The 25,381-nt window shown below is 41.2% G+C and overlaps 1 protein-coding gene across 11 annotated transcripts in view; it reads left to right on the top strand.

Moving 5' to 3' along the window:
* The window catches only part of celf6 (CUGBP Elav-like family member 6), a 166,506-nt gene that overhangs the window by 80,182 nt on the left and 60,943 nt on the right, over window positions 1-25,381 (top strand). For 2 of the 11 annotated variants that reach the window (XM_062963387.1, XM_062963386.1), the window contains exon 1: window positions 23,597-23,841. The exons of the other annotated variants lie outside the window; for them this stretch is intronic. In XM_062963387.1, coding sequence (XP_062819457.1) covers window positions 23,737-23,841 — 105 coding nt within the window. In that variant the 5' untranslated portion in view covers window positions 23,597-23,736. Of the gene's footprint in view, window positions 1-23,596; window positions 23,842-25,381 lie in introns of those variants that run through there. 11 annotated transcript variants of the gene reach the window in all.

Here is a 25,381-nt window from a genome sequence, read left to right as displayed (position 1 = left end):
TAATGTTATTATGTTATGTTCCAGAACTTTGTCAGTCTGGATTCGGAAGTCCCACAGTATCTTTGCGTGTTCATTTTCCAATAATAATAATAATAATAATAATAATAATAATAATAATAATAATAATAATAATAATTTATTTATATTCCACCCTATCTCCCCAAGGGGACTTAGGCCATACACAAAGGCAAACATGACAAAACACAGATAAAGGTAAAGGCTTCTCCTTTAATTGCCTTGGTTCGATGCTACTGAACCATGGGAGCTGTAGTTTTACAAGATCTTGGGCCTTCTTTGTTGGTGCTGGTGCCTCACCAGACTACAAATCCCATTGAGCCATAACAATTAAATTAGAGATGATATCCCTCCAAGTTTTAGTGCTATGGCTCAATGAGATTTTTAGTTTGCTGAGACTAGTTAAATGCAATTTTTTATCCTGTATTTTTGTTTTAATTGATATATTGTATTACTGTTTCATCTTTTTATAGGGTGATTTGTATTATGTTGCTTATGTTTTGTTCTATGTTGTTTGGGCCTCTGCCCCATGTAAGCCGCCCCGAGTCCCCACGGGGAGATGGTGGCGGGGTATAAATAAAGTATTATTATTATTATTATTATTATTATTATTATTAGTTATGAGCTAAAGCAAAAAGGGAAGCTGCTCCAAGTCTAGGTCCTGAAGCGGCTTCCCCTTTTGCTTTGCTTAAGGTGAGCAAATCTAATGCTCACCTTAATTTGAGCTAGGTCATTTAGCCCGAAAAGGTGAGCATTAGATTCGAGTTATCAGGGTATTTTTATTCCTTCGTAACCTATCCTCCATAATGTAGAAAGATCGAGATCATTTCACTCTTTCCTAATTTTATAAATCATATGTAAGTGGGTATTAAGCATTATAAATTCATACAGATAAACACCCCATGTTTTATTATTTGCACGTAAACCCATTTTCAAAATGGTCTTTGATACAACCGCCTGAAGTCATTCCGACTCCTACTGACGTGGCTTGTCGGAGTCGCTGTCGGACATGCCAAAATGTAATTGGCATTGACGCTCTCCTCCATGATGGCATCGACCTGAAGATGATGCCGTGTTGCTTTTCATCCTTCCAAATATCATCCAGAAGAAGCAATGCTCCGGAGAGCTCTCGCTTACGAGTCCGCTGTTCTGTCAACTTGTAAAGGTTTCGTACAGTCTGTTTCACATTTCCCAAACAACCATTTGCTCCCCTTTATCTTCATATCACATTTGGGGATCTGCCACTTTTGTTTGCCAAACTCGGTTGTAGCGTGAGCCAGTTTTGTCTATTATCTGGTTTTGCAACCTAAGCAGAGTCATCTCTGGTCAGCACTTGAATGGGAGACTACCAAAAAGATGTTATATTTCAAAAAAAGGAACTGGAACATCATGTCTAGGTATTGCTTCCCTAAGAAAACTCTATGAAGTTTCTGAGGTCACCCCAAATTGACTAGTGACTTGAAGGCACATACTGTTTATAGAGCCAGCATAGTGTAGTGGTTTCGTCATGCTTAAGATGAAAATGTCCCTGTTCAGTCATGGAAACCCACTGTGAGACCTCAGACAATTCATCCTCACTCAGCCTCCAAGGAAGCCAATGGCAAACCCTTTCCAAATATATCTTGTCAAGAAACCCTCTATATGCTGGAAACAGTTCTCCCTTTTGCGTCTGCAAAAGTTAGCATCAGTTAGCATCAATTAGCATCTGTAAAGAAGTGTGTTTTTATTTTGATTTATAGATGTCATGTTTAATTTCGTTTTAAAAAGTCATGTTTAACTATGTTTAAAAGGGTAAGTATTAGTTACCAGTGCAAGGGGGATGGTAACCAGCTCAGCATTCTGAGGCAGGTTACCATAGCAACGAGGGCGGAGCCAACCGCCGTTTGGAGGAAAAAGTTGGAATGTTTTTAAAAACAGTTTAGTCTGTGATTTTGTCACAGGGAAGACACTGGTTCCAGGTTAGGGAAACCAGGGAAACTCAGATCTCTAGTGGTGTTGAATTAAGCAAGTTAGGTGACTTGTTTAGGTTTATTTGTAGAGTCTGAGTAGGAAGGGAAAGTAATCCCAGTTAGATGCAAAGTGATCAGTTCATAACTTTGAAACCATTATCTAAGTGCCTCTAAAGAAGTTACTGTAACCACTAAGCTCTGTGCCTGAAATAAACTTGTTTTTGTTCTTCCAAAACACATATATTCAAAACTAAGTTACGATACCATCTAAAGTAAATAAGAAGAATAAAGAAGATAAATTCCCCTCTGCCTGACATCTCCACAATTGGTGGCAGCGTATATAGTTAAACATATAATAAAATAATTAATAAAAAGATTCCTCCTCTACCCCACTTCTCCACAAAATTGGTGGCAGCGGTGGGATATAAAGATTCCTCCCTGCCACATCTCCACAGCATCAATTCAACGCCAGGATGGATGGGAAGTTGGATGGGAAGCTTGTGGCTCTCCAACCATACCTCCCATTAGCCTTCACCAGTCTGGTTCGTGTTTTGGAATGCTGGTAGTTGTAGTCCAATGCCACTTAGAGAGCCACAGATTCCAGCACTGACTTAAACTCGCGGTGGGTGTTCCCAATTGTGCGCTGTTAAAAAATGAAATTGTCAGTGTGATCATTATGTGACAATCAAAGAAACGGAAGGCTGGATGAGTCACTGAAACAAAAGGCCGCGCTTTGTTCGACACGAGGGAAATGGGGAAATCCTCCGAGACTCTCCCCAAAGAAACCTTTTGCTGCTTGCGGACATTTCGAACCCAATAGTTGTGCTCTCGAGCCTTGGGCCTGCTCGTTGAAAATGATCATTGGCATTGAGAATCATGTCTCTTTCTGCTAATTCTTTTCTTCCAGCCCCACTTTGGTGTGTTCGGGTTCCTTCTCCTCCTGGTGCAGGGCATCTGCCACACTATGGTGGTCCGATATAGTCCATCGTGCTCTTCTCTCCCCATTGCCTTCCCTTCGGCCCACTCATAGCGCCCGCCAGCAGAGCCGGCTATTAATAGAGCAGTGGATTGATCCAAAGAGGCAAGATGACTGCGACTCTTGCCTCGAGCCAATGCCAACCTCCGCTGGGCAGCCACTGAATGCGCATGGGCAGCCAGAGTTGCATGGGATGTGGCAGCTGTGGTTCGGAGAGCTACATGTACCCTCTTAGCAAGGCAAGAGCAGTGAATCATAGACATGGAAGAGACCCCAAGGGCCATCCAGTCCAACCCCATTCTGCCATGATAGCGGCTGAGTTTTTCCTGTTGTTTTTCGTCAATGCGACTGTCACCTGGGATGGCAACATCAATGATCCAAACCTTTTTCTTTTCCACAACTTTGATGTCTGGTGTGTTGTGTCAGTCTGGATTCGGAAGTCCCACAGTATCTTTGCGTGCTCATTTTCCAATACTTTTGCAGGTTTGTGATCCCACCAGTTCTTTGCTGCTGGGAGGTGGTACTTGAGGCATAAGTACCACCCCACCTGGGCCCGAGCTGTGGCGCAGGTGGGAGAGCAAGCCAGCTGCAACCAGCTGCAATGAATCACTCTGACCAGGAGGTCATGAGTTCGAGGCCCGCTCGGAGCCTATGTTTGTCTTGTCTTTGTTCTTTGTTGAAAGGCATTGAATGCTTGCCTATATGTGTAATGTGATCCGCCCTGAGTCCCCTTCGGGGTGAGAAGGGCGGAATATAAATGCTGTAAATAAAAATGCTCTAAAATAAGTTCCAATGAATCATTTGGGTCACATAGTTGTGCCTCTGTTTGTAGTCTGTCTGTGCAATTTTCTTACAGCAGCTGAGTATATGATCAATGGTTTCGTCGGTTTCCTTGCACAGTCTGCATTTTGGGTCATCAGCTGATTTTTCGATCTTGGCCTTCATTGCATTTGTCCTGATGGCTTGCTCCTGGGCTGCAAGGATCAGGCCTTCTGTCTCCTTCTCAGGCCTATTATTATTATTATTATTATTATTATTATTATTATTATTATTATTATATGGATCTGATTCATAGTATCTCTCCAGGGACCACGCTGGAGGCCCTAAAAATTTCTAGAACGGTGTTCTCCCAGATTTTTTTTTTAAAAAATGCATTTTTAATTCATTCTTCCACTTTATGTCCCTAACCCCAGGGAATGTGGGTACTTACTGTATTGAGTAAGATTCTGCTTCCTGCAGTGCTTCTTCCAAGGGAAGAATTGAGAGAATCTGTGATCAGTTTAGACCTCTGGCAAGAGCAATCTGCCTTTCTTCCAACAGATTGTAGGATGACGAGGAAAGGAGGGAGAGAAGGAGGGAGGGGTGGATTGCCCACTTTTTCAATCAGCCTCATTACAGGGCTATGGCTCTCGGAGAGGACAAGATAAGGGCACTGCCCCCCAGATAAGAATTCATCCCCTGCAATGAAATGTTCCCTTTCGTTTCCTAATTTCTAACATTGCAATAATTTAAAATGGCAGTTGGTTGTTTGGAAATTTGGCCTTCTAAAGAAAAATATTTGCAATGTCCCGATTGCAGTGTTAGAAACACAGGGTTCCATATGGGTGATGTAGCAAATCAAGGTTCTCTGGGAAAAACAATACAGTAGAGTCCCACTTATCCAACATTCGCTTATCCAACATTCTGGATTATCCAACGCATTTTTGTAGTCAATGTTTTCAATACATCGTGATATTTTGGTACTAAATTCGTAAATACAGTAATTACTACGTAGCATTACTGCGTATTGAACTACTTTTTCTGTCAAATTTGTTGTATAACATGATGTTTTGGTGCTTAATTTGTAAAATCATAGCCTAATTTGATGTTTAATGGGCTTCTCCTTAATCTCTCCTTATTGTCCAACATATTTGCTTATCCAACGTTCTGCCGGCCCATTTATGTTCAATAAGTGAGACTCTACTGTACTGATAAATAGGTTTCAGGACCTTGGATAGTTCTCATAAAGACCGGGATAAACCTAAGTGTGCATCTATACTACAAAATTGATGCAGTTTAATACCACTTTAAGTTGTACTCCAGGCCTGGAAACACCTATGACTGCTGCACCACCCAAGAGTCCAGGAATATAAGCAAATAGTTTATTGTAAACACAGATAAAATGCATAGAAAAATCAGGAATAAGGAAGGAAGATACATAATCCACAAAGGTTTAGCAAAAGGTGAGAACCAAACAATAATCCAAATGTCTCATAAAGTTCCAAAGGTGACAAAGTCCAGGAACAGCCAGGAATCAGATACAGCAGAAATCCACATAACTATATAATTAGTAAAACTTGAGCAAGAGTACATGAACAGAAACATTAAAAAAATCCAGGATATATTAAATCCAAAATCAAGGCTTGACTTGAACCATGAAGAAGAGACTCGGACTTAGTTTCTCACTCTAATTCAGTGTTGTCTGAACTGCAACATGTTGCTTAATAGCCACCCATAAAAGCGTTATGTCTCCCCTGAATTTTCTCCCCAAATTTCTCATGTAATCTCTCAGCCCGGTGTTCTCTATTTTCGTCTCTGATTTATAAACTGAGACTTTTCTTGATCTCCGTAGCTACAGGTAGCTTCTCCTGGGAACTCTCCTTATCACTCAGCACTTCCCTCGAATCCTTATCTACTGTTGACTTCTCAAACTGACCTTGAGGCCTTGTGCTTTCAGAGCCAATTTTCTCACAGGAAAAAGCGTCATTTCCCAGACCTGAATTTCCCAGTCTTAAGGGCCCATCACTTTGTGCCACAGGAAAGCCCACAATCCTCTCTAAATCCTCAGTTAAGCCTCTGGCTGATCTACAACACTTTATTTCTGCCACAGTTCCATGCTGTGGAATCCCGGGAGTTGTAGTTTAGCAAGGCGCCAGCACTTTTTGCAGGGAAAACTTGCCAAACTGCAGTGCTCCGGATTCCATAACATTGAGTCATGACGATTAAAGTTTGATCAGACCGTATTCATTGTACAGTGTAGTAGATGCATCCTGAGATCCTTCAGCTCCTCAAAGGACTAGCATCTTGCAAAAAGGAAAACATCTAGAACTGATTTATTAATATAGATTACATCTTTCGGAAGGTATGGTTGGAAGGGCTGTCATGTTAAGCAATTTAAGTGACTACTACGCATTTGTTTACTGGGCTGAAAGGTTGTCTCATTAAATGGACATCATTGTTTTCTGATGCTCCGAGGTGAGAATCGCATCACAAAGGTCTCCCCTTGTGGTCACGTTTTCAAAGCGAACCATTGGAGATGGGCACACAAATATTCTGACCGTGACTATTGGGATTTGAGTTGCGTATTTTATATATATGCATCGCTGAGGAAGATTAGTTTGAAATGACTTCATGTTCCCAGGAATACTTTGCCTTCGTTCCTCTGCAATACACAGCCTTGAAGGGATTTTCTGTTTTGCATGCATGGCCAGCCCTCCAGTCAATTTTAATGAACTTTGATATCGCCAAACCTAATTGTGGAATTGCCTGCGAGGAAGAAGAACGATGAGCTAGAACATGGAGTCACATTTGTTGTTGTTGTTGTTGTGTGCCTTCAAGTTGTTTCCAACTCATGGTGACTCTATCATAGCGGACTTCTTGGCACAATTTGTTCAGAAGGGAGATTTGCCATCATCTCCTTCTAAGGCTGAGAGAGCATGGCGTGCCAAAGGGTACTTAATAATAATAATAATAATAATAATAATAATAATAACAACAACAACAACATTATTTTTGGGGCCGGGCTGTGGTGCAGCTGGCTAGTAACCAGCTGCAATAAATCACTACTGACCAAGAGGTCATGAGTTCAAAGCCCAGGTCGGGTTAAGCCCCCGACCATTAAATAGCCCAGGTTGTTGTTTACCTAAGCAGCCCGAAAGAAAGTTGCATCTGTCAACTAGGAAATTTAGGTACGCTTTATGCGGGGAGGCTAATTTAACTAATTTACAACACTATAAAACTCCCAGCAGCACATGGAAAGGAATGAGGAAGTACAGCACTCGGTGTCACTTGTGGACGATAAAGCAACAGCTCCCCCTGTGGCCAGAATCGAGCATGCCCTCATGAAGCTGGAAATGTTAAATTGCCTCTGTGTGTATCTATACTGTATGTTGTTTGTCTGATGGCATTGAATGTCTGCCATATATATATATTTGCATTGTAATCCGCCCTGAGTCCCCTTCGAGATGAGAACGGCGGAATATAAATACTATACACACAGTTGAGTCTCACTTATCCAAGCCTCGCTTATCCAAGCTTCTGGATTATCCAATGCATTTTTGTAGTCAATGTTTTCAATATATCGTGATATTTTGGTGCTAAATTCGTGAATACAGTAATGACAACATAACATTACTTCGTATTGAACTACTTTTCTGTCAAATTTGTTGTATAACATGATGTTTTGGTGCTTAATTTGTAAAATCATAACCTAATTTGATGTTTAATAGGCTTTTCCTTAATCCCTCCTTATTATCCAAGATATTTGCTTATCCAAGCTTCTGCTGGCCCGTTTAGTGAGACTACTGTATATATATATATATAATACCCTGCTTCCATCTCCCCATAAGGACTTGGGGCGGCTAACATGGGGCCAAGCCCAGATAACCACAATAAAACAGGATAAAATACATACAAAACCAAACAAGTTTCACCAAACCACAACTCTCAGGATTCCATAACATTGAGCCATGGCAGTTAAAGTGATGCTGAACTGCATTAAGTCAACAGTGTAGATACACCCTACACTGCTCTTCTACACTGTTGACAATGAAAAATAACATTTTGCAAGAGGAAGGGACACATATAATGGGAAATGATATGGATCCCAGTTCTCAAACCTGTATCCACTGCAATTGGAACAGGTCTGGAGGAGGTGATGAAGGCGGAAGAGATAACTTCTGAAGGAAACACTGAAATAACTGCCTGGAGAAGAAGAGGCCAAGGTGGACATACTGACCATCTCCAGCCACATGGAGAGCTGCCACGGGTCAAGACATTCTGCCGCCCGAGGCTGAAGACCATATGGCCTCCGCATTCGAATACATCGCGGTGGCGCATCGTCGCCAAAGCTAGCCAAGTTATTTTGGCACCCGAGAAAGGAAATCTCACACCTACCTCTCACTCTGGTCGGCGGTAAAATATCACACGAAATAACAAACCATGTGTTACTTTCAAATCTGCTGCCTTCACTCTTCCTTATGGTAGGGCCAGATTTACAGAACGAGGCTGAGACTTATGGACGGACTACAAAGCGGTCTACTTCAGTAAAATCATGTTGTTCGAAGAGACCCCAAGGGATATCCAGTCCAACCTCCTGCCATTCCAGATACTGAGGTCTGAGCAAAGCTGAATGGAGTGACATTATGAATTCCCTTCATCCAGGCAATATCCTGCATGAACCGGACACAGTTTGGAGAAACATTTGGAGAGATTTATCCGTGGAATTATCAACCCAGAAATGCTAAGGTTGCGTAGCGTGAGGATACTATAGCTCTGGTTTCCTGCCCTGAGCAAAGGGTTGACTAAAAGTAGATCTCAAAGCACACATCCACATTTTTTGCAAATTTGGCATGAGATCATTCCCAGACAGGAAGCTTGAGACGATGGATGTTTAGAAGCTGAGCCTTTGTTCCTCTTTTGTCTTGCTTCTAAGAAACAGGAGGAGAGGAGAAGCTCTATTCTTAGACTTTACCCTTTTAGACTGCAGGTGTGAGTCTCACATGTTTGAATAGCATCTCCGTACAGGAATCCTATATTATTATTATTATTATTATTATTATTATTATTATTATTATTATTATTTACAGCATTTATATTCCGCCCTTCTCACCCCGAAGGGGACTCAGGGCGGATCACATTACACATATAGGCAAACATTCAATGCCTTTTAACATGTGGGTAAGGGACCTTTGGCCCTTCGGGTGTTGGTGGAATACCCTGTCCATCATCCACAAGCTCATAGTGAGGGATTATGGAAGATGTCGTCCCATTGTCACAATATACCGTGATGTATTCTGGTTTGTCACAAAGTACAAAACTACTCATTTGCTAGTCAGCCTCGGATGCCAATTTGAAGCTATGGTTTCTTGAATGTTGGCTTATTTAAACCATGGTTTGTTGTGACATCCAAGTTACGGCTTATTTCTGGTTGGGACATTCTTTGGCTTGAAAGTCTCTTTGCTACTTTGGGAGCATAACACACATTGTGTCTGATTTCGTTTGGTGCAAAATGATCATGTTTGGATTATTGAAAGTATTGTATATGAATGGACTCTATGTTCACAAATCGATGCAGGGTGAACTGCAATTCCCATTATCCAGTCCCAAACCTCCCCACCGCCAAAATCTCTGGTATTTTCTATTGGTCATGAGGGATCTGTGTGCCAAGTTTTGTTCAGATCTATCGTCGGTGGGGTTCCCAGTGCTTTCTGGATGCAGGGTGAACTACAACTCCCATTGTCCAGGGTTGTTGGTCATATGGGAAGGGTCATCATCCAGGGCCAGTCCCCCAAAACCCACCAGTATATAAAGTTGGCCATGGTGGGAATATGTGCCAAGTTTGGTTCGGATCCATCATTGGTGGGGTTCACAGTCCTCTCCGCATATGGATGAACTGTAACTCCCATCATCCAGGGTTGTTGGTCATATGGGGGGAGTCGTCATCCAGGGTCAGTCCTCCAAAACCCACCAGTATGTAAAGTTGGCCATGGTGGGAATATGTGCCAAGTTTGGTTCGGTTCACAGTCCTCTCCGCACATGGGTGAACTGTAACTCCCATCGTCCAGAGTTGTTGGTCATATGAGGAGGTCGTCTATGTGGCAAGTTTGGTCCAGATCCATCTCCAGTTAAAGACTTTGGCGAAAAAGGAAAATCCCCCACCACTACCAATAATGTTTTATGTTCTTTCTGTCGCTCCTCATCTCCCACTCCGGCGTGTCTTATTCCAGGATTGTCTCTCACACAATCCTCCTCCGCAGATGTCCAAAAGCCACTCTCTGACGTACGTGGAGTCGGTCCTGTCACTCCATCTAAGCAATGTGCTTGATGCTTATTGGACATCTCAGCCTGTTCCTATTATCCTTGCGAAAAAGTGCACGCTTTCGGTGTTTTCCCGTCATGTGGGGCCAGAACGGACCACCATGGCAGGCCTGAGGAACATCTGGGTAGACGCACTTTCAGGTTTGAGAAAGTGTACCTTCTCCTTTCTCCAGAAGCCAGCCCTTTTAGTCATTGTTTAGCTACAAAGGAAGAGGAAGTTGGAAATAGCAACCTCCCAAGCCTTTCACTATTTATTTGTGAATTGTCTATATTTGTCAACCTGTATTCTATGTGGATGTTGATTTGCCAGTTCGGTGTGGGAGGAGTTATAGATATGTGATTGTGCTGAGCATGTTCAGACACAGGACTCCATTTTGTAGTCGGTGTCTGCTTTACACCTCAGTGGAGGTGGATGCATGTTTGCATCAGACCTCAGTGGAGGTGGATGCATGTTGCTGTTTGGACTTCAGTAGAGAAGGATGACTTATGGACTTCAGTGAATACAACTATACCTAGACTATTGCAAGTATGACAAACTTCAGCTCTCCAGGTGTTTTGGATTTCAACTCCCACCATTCCTAACAGCCTCAGGCCCCTTCCTTTTCCCCCTCAACCACTTAAGCATGTGCTGAGCATGTTCAGACTCAGGACTCCATTTTGTAATCGGTGTCTGCTTTACACCTCGGTGGAGGTGGATGCATGTTGCTATTTGGACTTCAGTAGAGAAGGATGACTTATGGACTTCAGTGAGTACAACTATACCTAAATACTATTGTAGGTATGGGCAAAATTGAGCTCTCCAGGTGTTTTGGACTTCAACTCCCACCATTCCTAAAAGCCTCAGGCCCTTTCCTTTCCCCCCTCAGCCGCTGAGGGGCCTGAGGCTGTTAGGAATGGTGGGAGTTGAAGTCCAAAACACCTGGAGAGCCAAAATTTGACTATACCAGATCCAAAGGCATGTGCCTGCTCTTCATGCATCAAATGCAGGGCTCACTTGCTAAATCTATATATATATAAATGTAATGTACGTTTGTAGGACTAAGTAAACAACAAAACCACTGAACCAACTCACACCAAATTTGGCCACCATAGACATAGTCATCCAATCTATGTCTTTCAAACAAAAAACCTGGAAAATAAAGTCCAAATTCGAGAACGAGGAAGGGTCGTTTTCAACTCCGGTTGCTGGTCAGAAGGGTAGGCCCTGCCCTCTTTAGGCCCCGCCCACTTCATCTCCTAGCAACCCCCTCGGCCACAATGGCACCGGGGTACAGCCAGGGTTCAGGCTTTTGAGGCTGCAAGACTATTCACTGCTATTCCACCTGACCAACAAAGCATTCCCATAAGCCACAGCAACGCATGGCCGGGCACAGCTAGTACTGTATATATAGCTATCTCTCCATATCCAAAGATTCAGCCATTCAGGGATGAGGTGCTTTTGTAAAGCTAATGGGTCTTAATGAATTACCGCAGCAGTAACCCATCCAAAAATATTGCTATATTCCGGCGAGAGCAACTCACTGAACAATGTGCTGTTACCGGGGGGAAATTCATCCCCCGCACACTTCGACAACTGTGAAAATTGCAGCTAAGCTGAAAAGTTGGTGCAGAATCTCTGAAAAATAAAAGAGAAGGGAATACAAAGAGAAGTTTATTGAGGCGTGGCACAGCTTTATTCCCTTTGCCCGCAGAGGCAGTTGGGAGTTTGATCCCAGAATAATCCCTTCTAAGAGCTTATTTGCCTCGAACAATATAAGAGGAGAAAGTATGTTATTTTATCTGCTTCTTTTCATGTGATTTTTTTTGGATATGAATAATTACAATAGGCCTCAATTTTCCTATCTGTTAGGGCTCCAGGATCGACATAAAAGCAATTTCTTGGGCTGCATCTACACTGTAGAATTATTGCAGTTTGACACCACTTTAATTGCCATGGCTCAATGTTATGGAAACTGGGAATGTAATGGGAACTGTAGTTTTGCAAGGTGTTTAGTCTTTTCTGCACCAAACAAACGCCTTGAGGATTCCATAGCACTAAGTCATGGCAGCTCAAGTGGTATCAAACCACATTAATTCTACAGTGTAGACCAGGCATGGGCAAATTTGGGCCTTCTAGGTGTTTTGGACTCCAACTCCCAACATTCCTAACAGCCTCAGGCCCTTTCCTTTTCTCCCTCAGCCACTTAAGCTGGGAGGGGTCATAGATATGTGATTGTGCTGAGCATGTTCAGACTCAGGACTCCATTTTGTAGTCGGTGTCTGCTTTACACCTCAGTGGAAGTGGATGTTTGTTAGTATCAGACCTCAGTGGAGGTGGATTCAAGTTTGCCCATGCCTGGTCTAGATAGATACTTTCTCTCCCAGTGCATCCGGCACATCTTTGCGTCTCACTGGCTCCCCAGATCTGGACGAAATCTCACCTTAAGATGGAGGAAAGCTCACATTTATGCTAGTTTTATATATATGTATATGTATACACACACACACACACACACACACACACGTGTGTGTATATATATACATATATATATATATACACAATATAATTTACAATAATATATAATAATTATAACATATTGTATATGCATATAATATTCATAATATTATATTGTAATACAGTATAATACTAATAATACAATATAATAATATTAATTATATATTATATTTTACATGTAATATTACTAATAATATTACAATACAGTAGAGTCTCACTTATCCAACACTCGCTTATCCAACGTTCTGGATTATCCAACGCATTTTTGTAGTCAATGTTTTCAATATATCGTGATATTTTGGTGCTAAATTCATAAATTCATTAATTACTACATAGCATTACTGCATATTGAACTACCTTTTCTGTCCAATTTGTTGTATAACATGATGTTTTGGTGCTTAATTTGTAAAATCATAACCCAATTTGATGTTTAATAGGCTTTTCCTTAATCCCTCCTTATTATCCAACATATTCGCTTATCCAACGTTCTGCCGGCCCGTTTATGTTGGATAAGTGAGACTCTACTGTATATTGATACAGTACAATATAGTAATTTATTACCAGTATTGTACTATGCTAATAATATAATATTGTATATAAAGTTAATCTGTAAGCCACTCTGAGTCCCCTTCGGGGTGAGAAGGGCGGCATATAAATGTAGCAAATAAATAAATAAATACAAACCGAGACCATCTTATGGAAGGGGGTTGCCTTTGTATCGCAGGAGAAATTTGGACTCTTTCACGAAACTAATTGGTCTATGGATAGCTCTTTGCTCTATCTATTTTTCACTGAAGGAAAGAGTGAAAGTGAGAAACAGCTTTGACTTGGCAAAGTGTGAGTGAGCGTTAGGCTCGGGTCAGCCAAGGCCACCCTTTGCAGATGCCACCTCGCTCCTGCTTTCCTCAGAGCAAAACGAGACATGCTGGAAGAAAAGGCGTGTTCATCCTGACTCAAAATGTCCATCGTCTGTATGATGTCGAACTGTCCGCCGAGGCTGAAGCTGAGTGATAATGAATGAGAAGGGATGAATGAATGGACCTATTCCGTCAACCAGACAGGCTGCGAAAGGAGGCTGGTTGCAACTTCTCCGTCAGGACCTGGGGAGGAGGGAAGGACTTGCACAAAGGTATGACTCAAAGTTGCAGCGTCTCGGTACTGCAGTGGAGAAAACAGTCTCCAACCCTGGATGGTAGAGAAAGCTTGCTTTGCTTCATTGGGAACTGGGCCAGACGTCGGTCTTATCCCTGCAAGCTGTGGTTCAGATCCAGATCCAGACGTGCTCCTGAAATTGGTGGGAGAATCCAGTTGTGACCAAAACCATTGACCACAGGTCCAAATCTTTGCTCCTGCACACAGCACTATTCTATCTTTGCTTGCAGAATCGAACCCCATTGTGTTCAACTCCCCTGCCCTATGGCCATGTTGGATCAGACTGGAGTCCCATCTCTTCTAGCATTGGGACCATCTATGGCACAAATGTCCTGCTAGCACTTTCTTCGATTCATAGAACGATGTGGTTGGAAGAGACTACAAAGACCATCCAGTCCAACCCATAGAATCATAGAATTGAAAGAGACCAGAAGAAGAATCATAGAGTTGGAAGAGACGACTAAGGCTAACCAATCCAACCCATAGAATAATATAAATATATAGTTGAAAGAAATCATTAAAAAAAAACACAATCATATAGTTGGAAGAGACCACTAAAGCCATCCAGTCCATCCCATAGAATCATAGAAATATATAGTTGAACAAAATCATAAGAAACATAGAATCATATAGTAGGAAGAAACCACTAAGGCCATCCAATCCATCCCATAGAATCATAGAAATATATAGTTGAATGAAATCATAAGAGACATAGGATCATATAGTTGGAAGAGACCACTAAGACCATCGAATCCATCCCATAGAATCATAGAAATATATAGTTGAACGAAATCATAAGAGACATAGGATCATATAGTTGGAAGAGACCACTAAGACCATCCAATCCATCCCATAGAATCATAGAAATATATAGTTGAATGAAATCATAAGAGACATAGGATCATATAGTTGGAAGAGACCACTAAGACCATCGAATCCATCCCATAGAATCATAGAAATATATAGTTGAACGAAATCATAAGAGACATAGGATCATATAGTTGGAAGAGACCACTAAGACCATCCAATCCATCCCATAGAATCATAGAAATATATAGTTGAATGAAATCATAAGAGACATAGGATCATATAGTTGGAAGAGACCACTAAGACCATCCAATCCATCCCATAAAATCATAGCAATATATAGTTGAATGAAATCATAAGAGACATAGAATCATATAGCTGGAAGACATCACTAAGACCATCGAATCCATCCCATAAAATCATAGAAATATATAGTTGAATGAAATCATAAGAGACATAGGATCATATAGTTGGAAGAGACCACTAAGGCCATCCAATCCATCCCATAGAATCATAGAAATATATAATTGAACAAAATCATAAGAAACATAGGATCATATAGTTGGAAGAAACCACTAAGGCCATCCAATCCATCCGATATAATCATAGTTGAAAGAAACCATCAGAATCATAGAATTGGAAGAGACCACAAAGGCCATCCAGTCCAACCTATAGAATGATAGAAATAAATAGTTGAAAGAGATCATAAGAATGATAGAATCATATAGTTGGAAGACACTACAAGTGCCATTCAACCCATGGAATCATAGATTTGCTAGGACTCTAGCCCTAAATACATTTGTATCATGGGAAAAGAATAAGTAAACACAGAAGAGACGTCCAAAGTTTAGAAGAGCAACTTTTTGGATTACAGTTACCAGAATTCTCACCAGCATGCTGAAACCTGGCTTGCTAACATCAATAAAAGAGTCAAAACATGACAAATCTAGTCCCATTGATTTCAGAAGGTCTTCCCCAACCAAACCAACACCATCCTATGTTTGGGCTACAGTTGCCATGACCCCCGAACTGTCATGGCCACTGGGATTTAGGAATGACAGTCCCAAAAAGGAACTTTCAAAGCTCAGGACTGTACTTGGTTTGAAGGAATAATTGATAATATATTTTCTGTGTTGTCGAAGTCTCCCCAGTATTTCACATCTCTCTTTATGACGGTCGATCATCTATTGCTGGAAAATGACACGCTTCCCAAATGCCCATGTATACCTTTACCTAAATCAACTTCTCATCTTTTTCCTGCCAGCAGAAGAAAACCTGCGGCAGTTCTAACAATCCCAGCAGGACGGAAGGGGTGAGAAGCCCAGGTGTGAAAATAAGGGTGTCACACAAACATGCCCTTGTTGCCGCCTGTGAAATATCAGAAAGGAGGGTGTTTTGGGGGGCACAGCGGTGGGCATCGCTGTGATGCCGTCTGAGAGAGAGAGACAAAAGAGAAAGAGAGGAAACTGGCACCCGGTTGCCGTGTCTGTACCAGCACCCAGTCCATTGGTATTCAGAGGAGGATGCTGGGGAAGGAGAGAGAAGTGTCTGGCTACTTTGCTGTGGGCGCTGCAACGGGAGGGATTGCCAACGCCAGGTGGTGCCAAGGCAGAGAAAACTAAAGGGAGACCCAGCCGAGTGAGGAGCCTTCGCAACAGCAGCAGAAACACAAGCCAAAATTGTGTTGTTCCGAAGATTTGGACATTGAGAACAACAGTGTTGGAGTCACCTCCCTTTCCTCTCCTAAGTCATGACAAAGGATTTCACATGACCTTCCAAAGCTGTTTTTCAAATCTAGCAATAGATAGTAAGTGCATCTACACTGTAACATTAATGCAGTTTGGTCCCACTTTACTTCCATGGACTTATCGAAGTTGTGGTTTTGCAAGGTCTTTAGCCTTCTCTGCCAAAGAGGGCTGGTGTCTCACCAAACTGCAACTCCTAGAAATCCATAGCATTGATGAAGGCAGTTAAAACGATCTCAAACTGCATTCATTCCATAGTGTAGATCAGTGATTCCCAAAGTGAGCGCTACTGCCTCCTGGTGGGCACTGCAGCAATCCAGGGGAGCGGTGATGGCACTTATTAGGAAACGGGGGCGGAGCCAGAGGAGGGGCGGGGCCTCTTCCCAAGTGCCGGAGACAGGGCTGAGCACTTGAGGCGACTGTTAGGACACGGGGCGGAGCTAGAAGAGTGGGCGTGGCTTCTTCCCAAGAGCCTGAGACAGGGCTGAGCCTCTATACCTCTCCTGAGAGGCCTTTTAGGACTAAGGGGCGAGGCTAGGGGTGGGGGCAAGAGCTCGAGACAGGGCTGAGCCTCTGTATACCTCCCCTGAGGCGCTTGTTAGAACACGGGGGCGGGGCATAGAAGTTCAGCCCCGTCAGGTACTTGGGAAGAGGCCCCGCCCCCTCCTCTAGCCCCACCCCCTGTGTCCTGGCAGGCACCACAGGACAGGGATAGAAGCTCAGCCCTGTCTCAGAGCTCGTAACTCCAACCATCCCAGTCCTGGCCTCCCATTTGTGGCCCCAGCCCTGCATCTTGGACGAGGGGAGAGGCTCAGCCCCACCCTCCTGAGCAGGAGCCACGCCCACCCCTCTAAGTCACGCCCCTGAGTCATATTTTTTCTGGAAAGGGGGCGGCAGGCCAAATAAGTTTGGGAACCACTGGTGTAGATGCATCATGTAGTTTGATATCCCGTTGCATGTACGGGAAAGCTTGAATAATTGAATTATTGGGGTGGTAAATAACTGTGGTTTTCATCTCATGTATCAAATTGAAGGGATGTCCATGTTTTCAAAACCTATGTATACCAATTTTTCCCTAAACAGATGCCCTCCAAGGGCCCTTCCACACAGCCACATAACCCAGAATATCAAAGCAAATAATCCACAAGAACCAGGTTGTAACACAGCTGCTTAGTAGCCAGCTACAATAAATCACTACTGAGTTTGAAGCTAGCCCAGGTTGGAGTGAGCTCCCGACCATCAATAGTCTAGCTTGCTGTAGACCTATGCAGCCCGAAAAACAGTTGCATCTGTCGAGTAGGAAATTTAGGTACCACTATTTGGGTAGGCTAATTTAACTAATTTACAACACCATTAAACCTCCCAGCAGCTTGCGGAAGAATGAGGAAGTACTCGATCAAGGACTCAGTGTCACAAGTGGATGACGAAGCGGTAGCTCCCCCTGTGGCTGGAATTGAGCATATCCTCATGAAGCCAGAAAACTGGAATGTTAAATTGCCTCTGTGTCTGTCTATGTGTTGTATGTCTAATGGCACTGAATGTTTGCCATGTATATGTACATTATGATCCGCCCTGAGTCCACTTTGGGGTGAGAAGGGCGGAATATAAATACTGTAAATATATATAAAAAAATAAAACAATATCTGCTTTGAACTGGGTTATCTGAGTCCACACTGCCATATAATCCAGTTCAGTGTCGATTTTATACAGCTGTGTGAAAGGGGATTACAATAGCTATCATCCCACTATCTGGGGATGATGAGTGCTGTAGCTTGCTTCACCTAGAAAGCACATAGGTGGAAAAGTTTAACTTATGCCGTAAATTCATTAGCCTTCAAGGTATCCTATATATGGCCATGAATGTTGAGCTTGCTGTTGTGTGATATGCATATGTATGCTTCTGAACATATATATACTTATGTGCATATGTTTACCAATCTTGGAAAAGTTATTATTATATAACAAAAGTTATAAAATGGCAAAGTATAATACAAACTGGCAAAACCCAGGGATATTTTTAGATATTTTCAAGCCATGCATGGTTGAATCCGTGGATACAGAATCCATGTGTATGGAAATGTAACTGGAACGATTCCTGTTGATCGGAGCTGCGGAAAAGCTGAAATACAGAAAGTAACTTCCCTGAGCCCTGTACCCTTTCGGCAACGCTCTCCCCCCATCATTTCCCCATCTCGCCAGAGGTTACTCATCCCCCAAAGTTCAGCTTACACAAGGCAGCTTGACATTTATAAACATCAGACAGTCCCGGAGAATCAATAGAGTTTAATAACCAGCGAGCAAAGCCAAGCGACACATCAAAATGACATTGGCTTGTTCAGTAAATGTTATTCTAAATCATACTCACTGGAGTTTTATTTCGTTAAGTGTATAGCGAAGGGGCCGGGGAGAGAGAGATGCCATCCAAAGCCATTTGGATGGGGAAGATGATTGGCAGCTCAGCGGCGGGGCTCATCTGGAATAACAAAAAGAATAACAATGCAGCCGTGAAGATTTGCTTTCATTGGGAATGCATGCTCTGTTTACTCGAATCTAATGCTCACCTGAGTTGCTTTTGCAAAATTCTGGGAAACGTAGTTCAGGACTTCTCAGCTAGACAGCTAAAGAGGTCCTTGGCTTGCCTAAACTACATTTCCCAGAATGATTGGCAGATGACGGTTGCCATTCTAGGACGCTGATGGGAAAACATCCTTAGTGCCAAGCCAAAAGCAACAGGGGAACTGCACTTGGAGCTCTTCTTTGAGGGACATCACCTCTAATATAATAATAATAATAATAATAATAATAATAATAATAATAATAATAATAATAATAACAACAACAACAACCCAAAATGCAGACTGTGAAAGGAAACCGACGAAACCATTTATCATATCCTCAGCTGCTTTTAAGAAAATCGCACAGACAGACTACAAACAGAGGCACAACTATGTAGCCCAAATGATTCATTGGAACTTGTGCCTCAAGTATCACCTCCCAGTAGTAAAATACTGGTGGGATCAAGGCCTTTAGGCACTGCACCCAGTTTGCCGATCACCACTGGGAAAACCTTGACTGGCTTGTGCCAGAGTCTTTGCAATTTGATCTTTAAATACTTATATAATAATAATGATAATAATAATAATAATAATAATAATAATAATAATAATAATAATGACCCAAAATGCAGACTGTGCAAGGAAGCTGACGAAACCATTGATCATATCCTCAGTTGCTGTAAGAAAATCGCACAGACAGACTACAAACAGAGGCACAACTCTGTGGCCCAAATGATTCATTGGAACTTATGCCTCAAGTACCACCTCCCAGCAGCAAAGAACTGGTGGGATCACAAACCTGCAAAAGTATTGGAGAATGAGCACGCAAAGATACTGTGGGACTTCCGAATCCAGACTGACAAAGTTCTGGAACACAACACACCAGACACCTGCAAAAGGCCACCCGACAGGGATCTGCACGCATCATCCGAAAATACATCACACAGTCCTAGACACTTGGGAAGTGTTCAACTTGTGATTTTGTTATATAAAATCCAGCATATCTATCTTGTTTGCTGTGTCATAATAAAATAATAATAATAATAATTTTATTTTTGTACCCTGCCTCCATCTCCCCGTGGGGACTCGGGGCGGCTTACAAACACAGAACAAAAGTACAATAACCTCAAGTACCGAATAACGCGCAAATGAACATTTTAAAAGACATAAATAAAATGCCAACCATTAATAAAACACAAGTTAAAACACAGCAATAGAATCATATACATACAGTAGAGTCTCACTTATCCAAGCCTCGCTTATCCAAGTTTCTGGATAATCCAAGCCATTTTTGTAGTCAATGTTTTCAATATATCATGATATTTTGGTGCTAAATTCGCAAATACAGTCATTACAACATAACATTACTGCGTATTGAACTACTTTTTCTGTCAAATTTGTTGTATAACATGGTGCTTTGGTGCATAATTTGCATTATCAACGTATTTTTGTAGTCAATGTTTTCAAAACATCGTGATATTTTGATGCTAAATTTGTAAATACAGTAAATACTACGGAGCATTACTGCGTATTGAAGTACTTTTTCTGTCAAATTTGTTGTATAACATGATGTTTTGGTGCTTAATTTGTAAAATCATAACCTGATTGGATGTTTAATAGGCTTTTCCTTAATCCCTCCTTATTATCCAAGATATTCGCTTATCCAAGCTTCTGCCGGCCCGTTTAGCTTGGATAAGTGAGACTCTACTGTACTCCAAAATGCAAAATTGTCTACATGGGTGGCTGAGATAGTGACGTCTTTACTATCTGATGGATCAGTGCAGACAAATGTGATTTCATGCACAAAGGTGTTGAACATAATGCTGTATTTAAATTGCCACATGTGCCCACCACTCGTGTTTCCTTTTTTGGAATTTTCCACATTTTATTTGCAAGGATCCCTTGTGAATTAGTTGTGTGGATCTGTTCTCTCCTAAAACACAAAGGCATGGCCTCTGTATATGCATTTAGTTGAATGAGAGATGCTGGGATCTGTTGTTCCCCCCAAAGTGACACTCCAGCGTATTGTTGCAAATGCAGAATCCATATCTAGCCCCAACCTGGTTTCCTAGGTGAGTATCAACGGATTTGCTGCAGTGATTTACTCTCGTTTCTTCTCTCAATGGATGGAGAAGTGTGCCAGAATGACATCATTATTTGGGGGGGAAAAACTCCACCTCAAGGCTGTGTGCATTCACTCTTTCTCCATGCTTCGGGTCCATCCTTTCAATGCCAATCTTGCGCAAAGCTGCCCATCACACCTGTCTCGATCTCTCCATGCGTATCCCAAGCCATGCTGTTTGCAGCAATCCATGCGCTCCGAGATCTGGCCGCTACACCCTGTTTGTCTCTATCTGGATGCACGATAGATCTGTGTTTCTCATCCCATTTCCTATCCTGTCTTCTAAAAAATTAACTCTATGATAAAACAAAGGACATGTGCCTTTGGGACATGGATTGGATTATGTAATGGGTCTGTCGCTCATATATTGCCTTCATCCATGTGAAACGTTTTGGGCAGTTGTTTGTTCTGATTTTGTACTGTTTTTAGTTTTGTGAGCCACTCTAAGCATTGTTAAGAGAAGAATTGGGTTATTATTATTATATTAATATTATTAATATTAGTATTATTTTTAATAATGCTACTATAATAATAATAATAATAATAATAATAATAATAATAATAATAATAATACTCTAGCAGAAACCAGTGCAGGTGGTCCCGGTGGTGATGGGCACATTGGGTGCCATGCCAAAAGATCTCAGCCGGCATTTGGAAACAATAGACATTGACAAAATCACGATCTGCCAACTGCAAAAGGCCACCCGACTGGGATCTGCACGCATCATCTGAAAATACATCACACAGTCCTAGACACTTGGGAAGTGTTCGACTTGTGATTTTGTGATACGAAATCCATCATATCTATCTTGTTTGCTGTGTCAGACGATGTCGCTGTGTCAATAATAATAATAATAATAATACAGTAGAGTCTCACTTATCCAACATAAATGGGCCGGCAGAACGTTGGATAAGTGAATATGTTGGATAATAAGGAGAGATTAAGGAAAAGCCTATTAGACATCAAATTAGGTTATGATTTTACAAATTAAGCACCAAAACATCATGTTATACAACAAATTTGACAGAAAAAGTAGTTCAATATGCAGTAATGCTATGTAGTAATTAGTGAATTTACGAATTTAGCACCCAAATATCACGGTGTATTGAAAACATTGACTACAAAAGTGTGTTGGATAATCCAGAATGTTGGATAAGTGTGTGTTCGATAAGTGAGACTCTACTGTAATAATGTGTTGTCAAAGGCTTTCATGGCCGGAATCACTGCATTGCTGTGAGTTTTCCAGGCTGTATGGAAACCCCACGTGCCTAGATTCCAACAGACCTCACAACCTTTGAGGATGCCTGCCATAGAAGTGGGCAAAACGTCAGGAGAGAATGCTACTGGAACGTGGCCAGACAGTCTGGAAAACTCACAGGAGTCTCCCACCGATTTCAGGGACTCGGGGCGGCCAACAATATACAGCGAAGTGCCGCATATAGATAATACGTAAATCTGAAACAATAAAAACCACAGAATTACAACTACACACATACATAATTACAATATACAATATAATACTAATAATACAATATATACTATAGTAATATAGTAATTTATTGCCAGTATTGTGCTATGCTAATAATATATTATCGTCTGTAAATTTAATTTGTAAGCCTTCGGGGTGAGAAGGGCGGGATATAAATGTATTAAATAAATAAATGTAAAACATTAAAATTCATATAATGCTACTTTAATTTATTTTGATATAATATATATGATGGGCACACAAGTGAAGGGTACGTCTACACATTAGAGTTATAGCAGTTTCATACCATTTGAACTGCCATGGCTCCATTTTGTGGAATCCTGGGAGTTATAGTGTAATAATAATAATAATAATAATAATAATAATAATAAATTTATTTTTATACCCCGCCCCATCTCCCCGAAGGGACTTGGGGCGGCTTACATGGGGCCAAGCCCAGGTCACAAACAAAATAAAAACATAACAATCAAACAATAAATCAACAATAAAACAAGTCATAGGTCAAGATACAATAAATATTCAGTAGAGTCTCACTTATCCAACGTAAACGGGCCGGCAGAACGTTGGATAAGCGAATATGTTGGATAATAAGGAGAGATTAAGGAAAAGCCTATTAAACATCAAGTTAGGTTATGATTTTACAAATTAAGCACCAAAACATCATGTTATACAACAAATTTGACAGAAAAAGTAGTTCAATACACAGTAATGCTATGTAGTAATTACTGTATTTACGAATTTAGCACCAAAATATCACGATGTATTGAAAATATTGACTACAAAAATGGCTTGGATAAGTGAGGCTTGGATAAGCGAGACTCTACTGTAATAGTAATAGTATTACTCCCGCTGTTAGCCCCAGAGTCCGCCAACCTTACAGTTTGAAAACATGCAAACGTGAGTAGATCAATAGTTACTGCTTCTGCGGGAAGGTAACAGCACTCCATGCAGTCATGCCGGCCACATGACCTTGGAGGTGTCTACGGAAAAAAATGTAGTTATAATGTTATAAGGTCTCAATGCCTCAGCTACACATCTCATCGAGCCACGGCTGTTCAAGTGGTGCCAAACCGCATTAGCTGTACAGTGCAGATGCACCTAGAAGCAGGGAACTGATGCAGGTGTGCCTCTCGTATATTTTAGCCGAAGCACCGTCTCGAAAACGTTGGCAGCATTTTCCCCACCCGAAAGCGTCTCCTTCCCTGCATCCAAGTTATGAGCCGCTCGCTGCTGCTTTGCAAAATAAATTGTTCATCTGTGACTGCCTTCCCCGTGTTGCCATGGCGACCCTTATCAAGCCCAGGACCCGTCTCCGTGGCAACGCCGGGGAAGCACATTGGCGGTTGCCCCGGCGATGACAAATATAATTGTAGGCCTTGTGGGGATGGAGATGGGAGGGAAAGAGACAAAGCATGGAAAGGCAAGGGACAAAGACTCCACGTTGCTCGGGACACAGCGGGTGCGTTAATGTGCATTAATGTTGCAGTGTAGATCAGGCATGGCAAAGTTGGGCCTTGCAGGTGTTTTGGACTGCAACTCCCAATAGAAATAGATACAGTAGAGTCTCACTTATCCAACATAAACGGGCCGGCAGAACATTGGATAAGCGAATATGTTGAATAATAAGGAGGGATTAAGGAAAAGCCTATGAAACATCAAATTAGGTTATGATTTTACAAATTAAGCACCAAAACATCATGTTATACAACAAGTTTGACAGAAAAAGTAGTTCAATACATGGTAATGCTACGTAGTAATTACTGTATTTACGAATTTAGCACCAAAATATCACGATGTATTGAAAACTTTGACTATAAGAATGCGTTGGATAATCCAGAACGTTGGATAAACTAGTGTTGGATAAGTGAGACGCTACTGTACCAATAAAATTACTGTATATACTCGAGTATAAGCCTAGTTTTTCAGCCCTTTTTTTAAGACTGAAAAAGGCCCCCTCGGCTTATACTCGGGTGAGGGTCCTGGTTGGCTTATATTTGAGTCAGCTTATGCTCGGGAATATATGGTACATTTATTATTTTTCTCTATTATTATTGGTATTATTACATTTATTATTTTTCTCTATTATTGTTGCTACTATTACATTTATTTTACTCTGATCTTATTGTTAGTAGTACAGTAGAGTCTCACTTATCCAAGCTAAACGGGCCGGCAGAAGCTTGGATAAGCGAATATGTTGGATAATAAGGAGGGATTAAGGAAAAGCCTATTAAACTTCAAATTAGGTTATGATTTTACAAATTAAGCGCCAAAACATCATGTTATACAACAAATTTGACAGAAAAAGTAGTTCAATACACAGTAATGTTATGTTGTAATTACTGTATTTACGAATTTAGCACCAAAATATCATGATATATTGAAGACGTTGACTACAAAAATTGCTTGGATTATCCAGAAGCTTGGATAAACGAGGCTTGGATAAGTGAGACTCTACTGTAATACATTTATTATTTCACTCTGATCTTATTATTATTATTGCATTTATTATTTTACTCTATTATTATTAAAAGGATACATAAGCACATTTACATTGAAGAAGATGAGAATAATTATTTGATCAGAGTTGGACAGTCTTATCTTAAATCTGAGCTTTATGTAAATATTAAAAAACATTTAACCTACTGATGCCTCAATTAATGTAATTTTATTGGTATCTATTTTTATTTCTGAAATTTACCACCCTCAGCTTATACTGGAGTCAATGTTTTCCCAAGTTTTTTGTGGTAAAATTAGGGGCCTCGGCTTATAATAATAATATCAGAGTGAAATAATAAATGTATTATTAATAATAATAAAATAGAGTAAATAAATGTAATAGTAGCAACAATAATAGAGAAAAATAATAAATGTAATAACACCAATAATAATAGAGAATAATAATAAATGTACCATATATTCTCGAGTATAAACTGACCCAAATATAAGCCAACCAGGATCCTCACCAGAGTATAAGCCGAGGGGGCCTTTTTCAGTCTTAA

The sequence above is a fragment of the Anolis carolinensis genome, unplaced genomic scaffold (genome assembly GCF_035594765.1).
Source record: "Anolis carolinensis isolate JA03-04 unplaced genomic scaffold, rAnoCar3.1.pri scaffold_11, whole genome shotgun sequence".
In the NCBI taxonomy this organism is placed as follows: Eukaryota; Metazoa; Chordata; class Lepidosauria; order Squamata; family Dactyloidae; genus Anolis; species Anolis carolinensis.
The sequence above is the reverse complement of the archived record's forward strand: the minus strand, read 5'-3'. Positions and strand labels throughout refer to the sequence as shown.